Genomic DNA, 12,720 nt, shown 5'->3' with positions numbered 1-12,720 from the left:
GCTCACAGCAACCTCCAACTCCTGGGCTCAAGCGATTCTCCTACCTCCGCCTGCCAAGTAGCTGGGACCACAGGCGCCCGCCACAACACCCAGCTATTTTTTGGTTGCAGCCGTCATTGTTGTTTCGTGGGCCCGGGCTGGATTCGAACCTGCCACCTGTATGGGGCTGGCGCCTTAGCCACTTGAGCCACAGGTGCCAAGCCCGGAATCTTGTTAATATGCAGATTTGGATTCAGTAGGAGTGGTGAGAGCTTCCTCAGATCACACCCAGAGTAGCAAGGTTCTAGAGATGGTCTTTTTTTTTTTTTTTTTTTTTTGAGACGAGTCTCACTACATCACCCTCCGAAGAGTGCCGTGGCATCACAGGTCACAGCAACCTCAAACTCTTGGGCTTAAGCGATTCTCTTGCCTCAGCCTCCCATGTAGCTGGGACTATAGGCACATGCCACAACATCCAGCTATTTTTTTGTTGTAGTTGTCGTTGTTTAGCTTGCCTGGGCCTGGTTCAAACCCACCAGCCTGGTTGTATGTGGCTGGTGCCATAACCACTATGCAATGGAAGCTGAGCCAAGAGATGATCTACTTTTGATTATGACTTACCCAATGCAAACAACTGGCCAGTGGCACTGTTAACGTGTTAGAGCAAAATGCAGAAAAAGAATGGCTAGCCAGTGGCTAGAACTGAGGCTATAATAGGGTTTACCTATATGAGATTCAGTGTTTATTGAGTAGTTTTTATGTACAGAGCCTACTCTACACTAACTTACTATAGCACTTTTAGGGATTCTTTTTTGTTTTTGAAACAGAGTCTCACTTTATCACCTTTGGTAGAGTGCCGTGGCATCACAGCTCACAGCAACCTCAAACTCTTGGGCTCAAGGAATTCTCTTGCCTCTGCCTCCCCAGTAGCTGGGACTACAGGTGCCCATACAATACCAGGCTATTTTTCTAGAGATGGAGGCTCGCTGTGGCTCAGGCTGGTCTCGAATCAGTGAGCTCAGGCAATCCACCTGCCTCGGCCTCCCAGAGTGCTAGGATTATAGGCATGAGCCACCATGCCCAGCCTACTTTTAGTGATTTTTCACCTCATGTTCTCCAAATGAAAATATAGAATTCTGATTAAGGCATTATCTGAACTGCCCCTGTCACCAAGCTAGGGAAGTTTTTTTTTTAACTCAGTTCCTTCTCTGTGCCAACTTTAAGTTAGGTACTTTATTTATTTATTTATTTATTTTTAGAGACAGAGTCTCACTTTATCTCCCTCGGTAGAGTACCGTGGTGTCACACAGCTCACAGCAACCTCTAACTCCTGGGCTTAGCGATTCCCTTGCCTCAACCTCCCAAGAAGCTAGGACTACAGACGCCCGCCACAACACCTGGCTAAAGTTAGGTACTTTAAATATGTTATTTTTTAATCTTTAATAATCTGTAAGGTATTATCTCATTTATAGATAAGGAAATGAAGAAAGTGATTTACTCAAAGTCATCACTGAAATAAGAGGCTATAGGTTTGGAACCAGTCTTCTAGGCTTCAAGGCCCATACACTTTTTACTATATGATAGTACCTCCTCAAACCCTAAAGATTAAAAACTTGATGGGAAGATGAATTTTTACATCTCTATCAGCAATGGGATTAGAATCCATGGCAATGAAGAGATGGGAACCTTAACCCAGCACCTAACAATTATTTTTTGTATTAAAAATTTCATAAAATTATGGATTTCTCTGAGAAGGGAACATAATCCATTTCTCAAGTTTACAGATAAAATATTACAATCCCATGGTGGGTGCCTATAGTCCAGCTACTTGGGAGGCTGAGGCAAGAGAATTGCTTAAGCCCAAGGGTTTGAGGTTGCTGTGAGCTATGATGTCACCGCAGTCCATAGAGGGTGACATAGGGAGATGCTGTCTCAAAAAAAAAAAAAAATTACAATCCCATAGCAAGCCTGAGGGCAGCACTAATGTGTTAATGGCTTAAAAAATGATTCCAATGTCTGCATGCCCTCAGGCCTTGGGCGTTTATTACCGGAGGCCAAAGGGCTCTTGGGATTTCTTTTGCCTTGAGGAGACGAGGCAGTTACAACATGGGGATTTGAGGACTGGGGCTGCAAAAAGGATTTCTGCAACTCTAATGCAAAGTGGTAATCCATGTGTTCTGGCATCTCCCATACTGGTACCAGGGAGCCACACTTCTCACAGGGCACCTGGTCCTCAGCAGCTAGAAGACTTGAACTGGTAGTTGCCTTCTCAGCTACGCCGAGAGCAGACTTGGAAACTGAAGAAGCAAGCATGCTTGGGCTGTCCTGGGTCAATTCCACCACTGCAGGAGTTGCTTTACAGAATTCTAGCTTCAACACTCCTTCACAAACAGGGGCACAATTTGGATTCTCTGTTGGAACATTATTTGTTAACCCTTCAGAGTTAGGCCAGGGATTTTGTGGAGGGAAAGGAACTGAAGAATTAAGGTGCTTCTGTTTTAGAAGCAGACTTTTCTGCTTAAAGAAAGACTCAGTTCCTATAGTTTGACTGGTTTGAAAAGGTGATAACTTGGATGGTGAATTGCTTGTGAGGGCCTGAGTGGTAGCAGTAAAAGATGAAAGTGAAGCTTCTTTGACTTTCTGCTTTTCTGTAACTTTTTGGAAGAATGATTCCAGAGAAGTGGTTGCTTTCTTAGGGGCTGTCACCCCTGGGTCACTTGCCTGGGTCTTAGCTTCTGAACTGGTAACTGGCACCTTTGGAAGAGAACTGGGGTCACTGCTCAAGAAGACGGTGATGTCTGTGCAAGATGAAGGGGCAGAGGCAGAGAATTTGGTAGCACAGAGGAAAAGCATTGTGAGAGGAGGGGACCTGTACGGAAAGTAAAAGAACAAGAAGGTTGGCATAGGTCACTATTTCAGAGCTTAGGAAAGATTCAGTTCATAAATGCCTGGGATTCTGATTGTGCCACAAGAAGAAATCATTCCTTACTGTAGTCATTCTCAAAGTTTAACATGTATCAAATTAATAGACCTGGGAAGAACTGAGAATTTGAATTTTTAACAATTGATGTTGCATCTTGAGAACTACCGACCTGGTGAACACCTACTTCCAGACAGCTAGTGTTTTTATAAGATACCACTATAGAACTGCCATAATTCAGGGTTGGGGCAAGAAATTTTATTGAGGACAACAGAAAAGCTTTAGAACATTTAGATCAGAAAGACTTGGAAAAAACTCTCTTAGCCATTCTCTTGTTTTTTTTGTTTGAGACAGAGCCTCAAGCTGTCCCCCTCGGTAGAGTGCTGTGGCATCACAGCTCACAGCAACCTCCAACTCCTGGGCTCAAGTGAGTCTCCTGCCTCAGCCTCCCAAGTAGCTGGGACCACAGGTGCCTGCCACCACGCCTAGCTATTTTTTGGTTGCAGCCATCATTGTTGTTTGGTGGGCCTGGGATAGATTTGAACCCACCACCTTAGGTGTCTGTGGCTGGCACCTACCACTTAGCCACAGGCACCAAGCCCATTCTCTTGTGTTTTTAAACAGGACACTACCTGACCCTAACTCAGACAGACTTTCCATTCTGCAATTTTTTTTTTTTTTTGAGACAAGAGTCTCACTTTGTCACCCTTGTTGAGTACCATGGCATCTTAGCTCACAGCAACCTCAAACTCTTGAGCTTAAGCAATTTTCTTGCCTCAGCCTCCCAAGTAGCTAGGACTACAGGCACCCGCCACAACGCCCAGCTATTTTTAGAGACAAGGGTCTCATTCTGGCTCAGGCTGGTCTAGAACTTGTGAGTTCAGGCAATCCACCCACCTCAGCCTCCCAGAGTGCTAGGATTACAGGCCTGAGCCACCGTGCCTGGCTCCATTCTGGAATTTCATTCACAACAGCTTTTAGTTACCAATTCCAGTCTCAGAAACACTGCTAGAAATTCCAGTCATAAAGTTCCTCATTATGTCTAATCACTCACATTTTCGTAAGCTGAATTAAAGATGAAACATGCTTTTAGATAGAGATTAGTTCCTCAAATGAGGAAAAGCCTAAATGCTATTTTAAAGTAATTATGAAAGTATCCCACTAGCCTTGGGTCTTATACTTTGGGACATCCTTGTAATCAGATAATTGTGATGCTTCTTGGTCAATAAATTTCACACTATTGGTGAGTAGTACTTGTTATAGTTAGTTCATCAATTTATAAGTTTTCAAATAAGGTTTCATAAGAACCTAGTACACAATTATCATTTGGTTCTATGAAACTGTACAATATTTGAAAATAAATATTATCAGGAAATACAAGTTAAGTAAATTATTCCAAGTAAAGAAAAAAGACTCCAATTTTGGAGAAATCATATCATAGGTTTGTATGTATAATAGCAGTGCCAAAATATTTAGATAAGCAATAACTTAGGTGGTCAAGCCTTTTTTTTATACATCTGTAAGTGAATAACCAACTTATCTTTCTCTCATAATTATATTTCTGTTGTGAATTTGAAATACTTTTTTTAAAATGTAGCAGCAGGCTACATTAAATAAGTAATTAAAGGATTCCAATCCCAGAAGTCATTAATATCTGGACAGAAAATGAACATCCTCCAACAAAAAGAGGCTTATATTTCGTGATCAACAGAAGTGAAGCTTATTAATGAATGTGACATTTGGTATAATACCAATGGAGCTTGTAACTGAGTTGGGATGTTAGAGATTATCAATGAATATAGGTTACTTTCATAATCAAGAAAGATGCTTTTAAAATAGAATAGTCAATAGTTGAAAGAGAAGTTCCCAAATACATTCTTGAAACCTGAGCTGTTCTCCAAGTGCAGTTGGTCATTTCCCTGACTTTAGTAAGCTGATAAAGACAGAGATAATATTAGTTCACTTTGCCTTCTAACCTACCCCTGGGAACCATAATGTACCAAATGTAGGCGAAGAAGCTACAGCTGGGTTTCTACTGTGTTTTCTCCCTTAGTATTACCATTCTCCTCTGTAATAAATGCTGCTAGTCTCACTCAGAAAGAGCCTAACCCTGCTGGAATAGCATGGACTCCCACTAATTTTAGAGCTAAGACAGGGCATAAGTCTAAGAAGATGAGCTAGAAAAAAAAAAAAAAAACTCACCATTCAGTCTGGATTCCAGAAGTATTACAATTCTTGATAACAGCAAATGCATCATGGCTCATCTTGTAAGCATCATAGCGGCTAAGGGCACAGCAGCGGCGAAGGCTGCTGAGACGTTTGTCTCCTTGCACACGAATGCTCACAGTCAACTGGGTGGCCACCCTGTCATTCTGTGAGGGAGAAAGAAAAGATTGAGACAAGAATAAAGTTCTAGGAGCATCTAGATTCTATATACTCAAAATACAGGAAAGGAAATTAAAAGAACCAGGGTGACAGAATGATTTGGAAACACTAAGCTTCTAATTCAAGAACATAGTATCAATAAGCAAACAATGAGACTGTTTATACCATAAGCTACAAATATATAATGAGTATCTATTATGCACAGGATACTGGATTAGGTACTATTAGGGATGCTAATAGTATACTATACTATAGAATCACATTTTCTGAATAAAAATCTGATTATATAGTTCCACAAAAAAAGTTTATGTTATTTCTGTATGTAAAAAGTAGTCAGAGAAGGTCAAGCACAGTGGCTCACACCTGTAATTCTTGTACTCTGGGAAGCTGAGACGAGTGGATTGCTTGAGCTCAGGCGTTTGAGACCAGCCTGAACAAGAAAGAGTGAGACCCTGTCCCTAAAAATAGCCAGGCATTGTGGCAGGTGCCTATAGTCTCAGCTACTTGGAAGGCTAAGACAAAAGGTTGCTTGAGCCCAAGAGTTTGAGGTTGCTGTGAGCTATGATGTCATAGCACTCTACCAAGGGTACAAAGTGAGACTCTGTCTCAAAACACACACAAAAAAGTAGAGAAGATTTGGCACCTGTAGCTCAGCAGCTAGAGCACCAGCCAACCAGGGCTGGCGGGTTAAAACCCAGCCAGGGTTTGCCAAACAACAATGGCAACTACAACAACAACAACAACAACAACAACAAAAATAGCCAGGCATTGTGGCAGGTGCCTGTAGTCTCAGCTACTTAGGAGGCTGAGGCAAGAGAATTCCTTACACTCAAGAGTTTGAGGTTGCTGTGAACTGTGACACCATGGCACTCTACCCAGGACGACAGCTTGAGACGCTGTCTCAAAAAAATAAAAGTAGAGAAGATGTAATTTAGGTGATGGGATATTACCGAATTTAACATATTTTGCTAGGTGATGGGAATAAGAGAGAATAAATGAAAATAAAACTTCCTTGAATGTTTTTCATGGCATCCAAGCAGGAAGATTATAACAAATACCTATAAATACTATATCCTGCTTTGTGAAGAAAGGAAGGGTTTAGGCAAGTGACTGAAACCTAGTATGTCTAGACTAAGTAGTGGATCTGACAGTCTTCAGTCTAGTCTTTTTTCTGCCCTGATGCTCTTATGTTTAATTACTGCAGAAGTTTTCACCAGCACTTCCTCCTTACAACCCATCTAGAAAAGATAAAGTATAGTAAGCCTGCCTTTAGAAAGCAAGATCATTGACTCACTTCAGTAAAGTCTAAGTATCTGAATACTGTTGATGCTCAGCACACTGAGAAATAAAGATCAAGCATAGATTCCCCGTCAAAATCAAAAGAAGTTAGGGAGAAGAGGCCAGGTGTGGTGGCTCACACCTGTAATCCTAGCACTCTGGGAGGCCAATGCAGGTAGAGTGCTTGAGCTCAGGAGTTCCAGACCAGCCTAAGCAAGAGTAAGACCCTATCTCTACCACAAATAGAAAAACTAGCCAGTAAGTCCCAGCTACTTACTTGGGAGGCTGAGGCCAGAGGATCACTTGAGCCTAAGAGTTTGAGGTTATTGTGAGCTATGATGCCATGGCACTCTACTGAGGGCAACTAAATGAGACTCTGTCTCAAAAACAAAGAAACAAAGTGAGAAGAAATATCCCTAAGACAAGACAGCTGAGAGCAGGAACTATTTTTTCTGGGCAAAAATACAGTTGTACAGATTTATCTTGGGGGCATAAAAATTGTCAATTACAAAAGAGTCCTTATTGGCTAAAATCATTCAGCTGTAACCGACTATTATGTATGTCCAGATAGTGCCTAAAGATGCCAAAAAAGAACCAAGTAAAGTCTAGGCCCTCATGGACCTTATGTTGTAATAGGAGCTAGAGCTAAAACAACAAGCGGACATGTTAATAGAAATGACTATGCAGATGAGTGCTATGAAAATAAAAGCAGAGTAAGGCAAACACTGATGGAAGCTCCTGATGTGATAGGATAACTAGGGAAGGTCTCTTGGAGAAGGTGGAATTTGAGCAGAGATTTTACTAAAGTGAGGAAGCAAATTTTAAGAATATATGTGACCTCTCTCTCTTCCGCCTCCCTCTGCCTTCCTTCTCTGCTCACTCTCTTTTCCCTTCTCTTCCTCCTTGCTCCTCTCTACTCTCTCTCTCCTCCTTCCTACTCTCTCCTTATCTCTCTCCCCTCTTTTCTCTCCTCCTTGGTGCTGCTCTGCAGTCTCCCTCCGCCACCAATAAAACCTTTTGTACAAGCAAAAAAAAGAAAAAAAAAAGAATATATGCGAAAGAGAGAAAGAGAAAGAAAGAAAGAAAAGAAATAAAAGAAAGACAAAGAAAAAAAGAAAGAGAAAGAATGCATGAGCAAAGAGGCTCCACAACAAAGGTACAGCAAGTGAAAAGGTGCTAAGGTGAGAGCTTACTGGGCATATGAGATAAAAGGGAAGAAGGCCAATGGAATAGAGACTAGAATAAGTGAGGGGGAGAAGACAGGAGATAAAGTCAGAGAAGTAGCCACAGACCACATCATATTTGGCTTTATAGAATTTAAAAAAAAAAAAAAAAAGGAAATCCTTAATATGATTTAAGTGTGAAAGGAAGCCACTGAATAGAATATTTTAAAAAGTGAAGTGACAGGTTGCTATGTCTCTAATTCTTTTTGGCCATAAAGTCCCTTCAAACTTAAAGACAAGATTAATTTTCAAGGATTCCTCACTGTGTCACACTAGATACAAGGTAGGAAGAAAAACCTCAGGAGCTTATAAAGGGATGACAACCAAGTGCCACCTAGTGGGCAAAGTTGAATGGGCCAATAACACAGCTTGGGTCAATCCCCCTCTCTTTGTTGTCTATCAAAGAAATAAACGTTCACCACCAATTCCACCTAAAAGGGAGCAAAGAAGTAGTATTGGACTATTCCTAACAGTATACAGTTGACTTGCAGAATGCTAAGATGTTTCAAAAGGAGACCATACATCAAATAACACCATTAGGAAACAAAAACACATGGCATGGAGGAAAATATTTCCAAATTACATAACTGACAAGGGACTTGTATTCAGATTGTATAAAGAACTCTTATACTACAATAATAAAGAGACAGCCGGTGTGGCGTCCGCAGCTCAATGGTTAAGGCACTGGACACATACACCAGGGCTGGCGGGTTCGAACCCAGCCTGGGCCTGCTAAACAATGACAACTACAACAAAAAAATAGTTTGGCATTGTGGCATGCACCTGTAGTTCCAGCTGCTTGGGAGGCTGAGGCAAGAGAATTACTTCAGCCAAGAGTCTGTGGTTTACTGTGAGCTGTGACACCATAGCACTCTACCAAGAGTGACATATAGTGAGATTCTGTCTCAAAAAAAAAAAAAAAAAAAGAGACAGCTTAATTCGGAAAAAGTTCTCAAAAACATTTCTCCAAGCACATAAAAAGATGATTAGCTTTCACCAAATGCAAATCAAACCGCAAAGATACCAGTTCACACCCATTAGAATGGATAAACTTTAAAATGACAATAGCAAGGATGTAGAAAAACTAGAACTCTCTTACACTGATGGTAGGATTATAAAATGATGAAGCCATGTGAAAAATAGTCTGGCAGTTCCTCAAAATGCTAAACAGAGTTACCATATAACCCAGCAATTATATCTTAGGTATATACTGAAGAGAAATAAAAACATATGTCTACACAAAATCTTGCACGTGTTCATAGCAGCCAAAAAGTGAAACAACTCAAATGTCTATTTAATGTAAATATGATATATCATACGATATATCCTAGAATATTGCCTAGTCATAAAAAGGAATGAGGTACTGATACATGCAACAATATGGGGGAACCTTTGAAACATTATACTAAGTGAAAGGTTTCAAGCCAGTCACAAAAGGCCACGTATTTTGATTCCATTCCATTTATAGGAAGTGTCCAGAATAATAAGTACATAAAAGCAGAAAGCAAACTAATGGTTACCTAGGGGTGCGGGTAAGTAGGAGAGAAATAGGGAGTGACTGCTAATAGGTACAGCATTTCTTCTTTCTTTCTTTCATTTTTTTTTTTTAAGAGACAGAGTCTTACTTTGTCACCCTTGGTAGAGTGCCGTGGCATCACAGCTCACAGCAACCTCCAGCTCTTGGGCTTAGGCAATTCTCTTGCCTCAGCCTCCTGAGTAGCTGGAACTACAGGCACCCACCACAATGCCTGGCTATTTTTGTTGTTGCTGTTGCAGTTTGGCTAGGGCCAGGTTCAAACCCGCGACCCTGGGTATATGGGACCAGTGCCCTACTCACTGAGCCACAGGTGTTGCCTGGTACAGGATTTCTTTTTGGGGTGATGAGAATATTCTAAAATTTTATTGTAGAATAGTTGTACAACTCTGGAATACACTAAAACCACTGAACTATATGCTTTAAGTGGGTGATTTTTATGGCGTGTAAAGCATAAAGTTGATGAAAAGTAGAAGAGAAAGAAACTAATCATTAGATGTCTAATATTTGACTTAAGTCTGTCTTTAAAATTGCCACTAGCCCTAGACTAAAGAAATCAGTAACATTAGAAAAAAGATGTTCAGGGCGGCACCTGTGGCTCAGTAGGCAGGATGCCTCATATACCAAGGGTGGCAGGTTCAAACTCAGCCCCAGCCAAACTGCAACAAAAAAATAGCTGGGTATTGTGGTGGGCGCCTGTAGTCTCAGCTACTCGGGAGGCTGAAGCAAGGGAATTGCCTAAGCCCCGGAGTTGGAGGTTGCTGTGAGCTGTGACGCCACAGTACTACTGTGGGCGATAAAGTGAGACTCTGTCTCCACAAAAAAAAAGAAAGAAAAAAGATATTCAGAAATGTTTTAAAAAAAAATCAAATACACAAAGATAGAGAATAAAACTGATTACCAGGAATAGGGGAAAGGGGAAGAAAATGGGGAGATATAGTCAAAGGATACAAAGTAGTAGGTATGTAAGATGACAAAGTCAAGAAAACTAATGAACAATTTAGCTTGTCTTGTCAATAAAGTATGTGAGATGATATGTTAATTTGCTAAGCTAGAGTAACATTTTACTATCTATAAGTATCCTATAACATCATGGTGTAAACATCAAATATACACAGTAAAACTTATTTAAAACTGCCATTCCATTGTTATATGGACTAAACATTAAGCCTAATAATTCACAGTCTACTCTCTCAATGTTCTGCTCAATGCCTATATACACTGATAAAGGACTATAGTATAATCAGGGTTGCAAGAGGAGTTAAATAAGAAATCCAAAATGTGGCGGCACCTGTGGCTCAGTGAGTAGGGTGCCGGCCCCATATACCAATGGTGGCAGGTTCAAACCCACCCTGGCCAAACTGCAACAAAAAAAAACTGGGTGTTGTGGTGGGCACCTGTGGTCCCAGCTACTCAGGAGGCTGAGGCAAGAGAATCGCCTAAGCCCAAGAGCTGAAGGTTGCTGTGAGGTATGATGCCACAGCGCTTTACCAAGGGTGACAAAGTGAGACTCTGTCTCTAAAAAAAAGAAAGAAAGAAAGAAAAGAAACAGTAAGAGGGAGAGGGGCAGAGTTAGGTCTTATGTTCATAAAGCCAAGCTTTCAAAGATTATGTTGAGTTTTATGGGCCTGTGTTGAAAGAAGACAAAAGATTTCTTAAATTTTCCTAGCCTGATATCTTTTTTTATCTTTGTTCTTACTCCATAAAGAACGGCTGATATTTAAATTCCAAAGCCCACTCCAGGAAGAAAGAAAGAAAATCTTACATCATTTCGGTCTTTGGTCAGTCTCTCCTCTAGTTCCTGGGCCAACTGCAAAAGCCACCATTGTACCTAAAAAAGTATTGAGACATTAATTTTTCATTTAAATACTTTAGGTCTATTATATATATATTTTTTTTTTTGAGACAGAGTCTCACTATGTCACCGTTGGTAGAGTGCGTCACAGTTCACAGTAACCTCAAATTCTTGGGCTTAAGTGATTCTCTTGCCTCAGCCTCCCAAGTAGCTGGGACTACAGGCACCCACCACAATGCCCAGCTATTTTTTGGTTGTAGTTGTTGTTTGGCAGGCCCAGGATGGATTTGAACCTGTCAGCTCCAGTGTATGTGGCTGGTGCCCTAGCTGCTGAACTACAGAAGCTGAGCCTAGGTCCATTATATTAATAAAACTGGAGAGTGGACTGTTCAATTCTCTCCCCAAAACAATTGTGCACCAAAGTTTCCCAAGCCTAAAGACCCAAACTTGAGGAGGCATAATATCCTAGGCTTTCCAAGTTTCTACTTATTAAAACTCCAAGAAATTCCATTTTCATAGCTCGGTGCCTGTGGCTCAAGTGGCTAAGGAGCCAGCCACATACACCTAAGGTGGCGGGTTTGAATCCAGCCTGGGCCCACCAAACAACAATGATGGCTGCAACCAAAAAAAATAGACAGGCGTTGTGGTGGGTGCCTGTAGTCCTAGCTACTTGGGAGGGGGAGGCAGGAGACTTGCTTGAGCCCAGGAGTTGGAGGTTGCTGTAAGCTGTGATGCCACAGCACTCAGGGGGACAGCTTGAGGCTCTGTCTCAAAAAAAGAAAAAGAAATTCCATTTTTAATTTCACTCAGTTCCATTTTATTTTTTTTTAGATGGGAGAAAGGAAAAAATGTGATAAATCACAAGTTAAACTAGTCAATTTTCTACAAAGGAACTTCTGTTCTCTTCATACTTTATAGTATAAAGCTCCCATCTAATCTATTAAACCTTCCTCAGCTACCAAAGTCTACCCATTAACTCCTTTAAAAAAAGCAGTGTTCTTACTCTCTCTTTTTTTTTTTTTTTGAGACAGAGTCTCACTATGTTGCCCTTGGTAGAGTGCCGTGGCATCACAGCAGCTCATAGCAACTTCGAACTCTTGGGCTTAAGCAATTCTCTTGCCTCAGCCTCCCATGTAGCTGGGACTACAGGCACCCGCCACAGTGTCCAGCTATTTTTTTAATTGTAGTTATTTGTCATTGTTGTTTAGCAGGCCCATGCCGGGCTTGAACCCGCCAGCCCCAGTGTGTGGCTGGCATCGTAACCACTGAGCTATGGGCACCGAGCTTCTCTCTTATTTTTATTTTTTATGTTTTTTGAGACAGAGTCTCACTTCATCACCCTTGGTACAGTGCCATGGAGTCATAGCTTACAGCAGCCTCAAACTCCTGGGCTTAAGTAATTCTTTTGTCTTAGCCTCCCAAGTTGCTGGGGACTATAGGCACCTACCACAATGCCAGGTTATTTTTATAGATGAGGTCTCTGGCTCAGAATGGTCTTAAACCTGTGAGCTCAGGCAATCTACCTGCCTCAACTGCCCAAGTGCTGGGATTACAGGCATGAGCCATCTCACCCAGACCTGAAGAAGTATTCTTTTTTTTTTTTTTT

General features: G+C 41.3%; 1 protein-coding gene across 3 annotated transcripts in view; it reads right to left on the bottom strand.

The window, feature by feature from the left end:
- Window positions 1–1,897: 1,897 nt before the first annotated feature.
- Window positions 1,898–12,720, bottom strand: part of POLH (DNA polymerase eta) — a 40,412-nt gene continuing 29,589 nt past the window's right edge. For all 3 annotated transcript variants that reach the window (XM_012804707.2, XM_023512947.1, XM_012804708.2), the window contains 3 exons: window positions 11,085–11,150; window positions 5,102–5,271; window positions 1,898–2,848 (listed from right to left, as the gene is read on the bottom strand). In XM_012804707.2, coding sequence (XP_012660161.1) covers window positions 1,960–2,848; window positions 5,102–5,271; window positions 11,085–11,150 — 1,125 coding nt within the window. In that variant the 3' untranslated portion in view covers window positions 1,898–1,959. The remainder of the gene's footprint in view (window positions 2,849–5,101; window positions 5,272–11,084; window positions 11,151–12,720) is intronic.

The sequence above is a fragment of the Otolemur garnettii genome, unplaced genomic scaffold, assembly GCF_000181295.1.
Source record: "Otolemur garnettii isolate 467f Iridium unplaced genomic scaffold, OtoGar3 scaffold00031, whole genome shotgun sequence".
NCBI lineage: Eukaryota > Metazoa > Chordata > Mammalia > Primates > Galagidae > Otolemur > Otolemur garnettii.
Note: the sequence above shows the minus strand (reverse complement) of the source record. Positions and strands in the feature narration are given on the sequence as shown.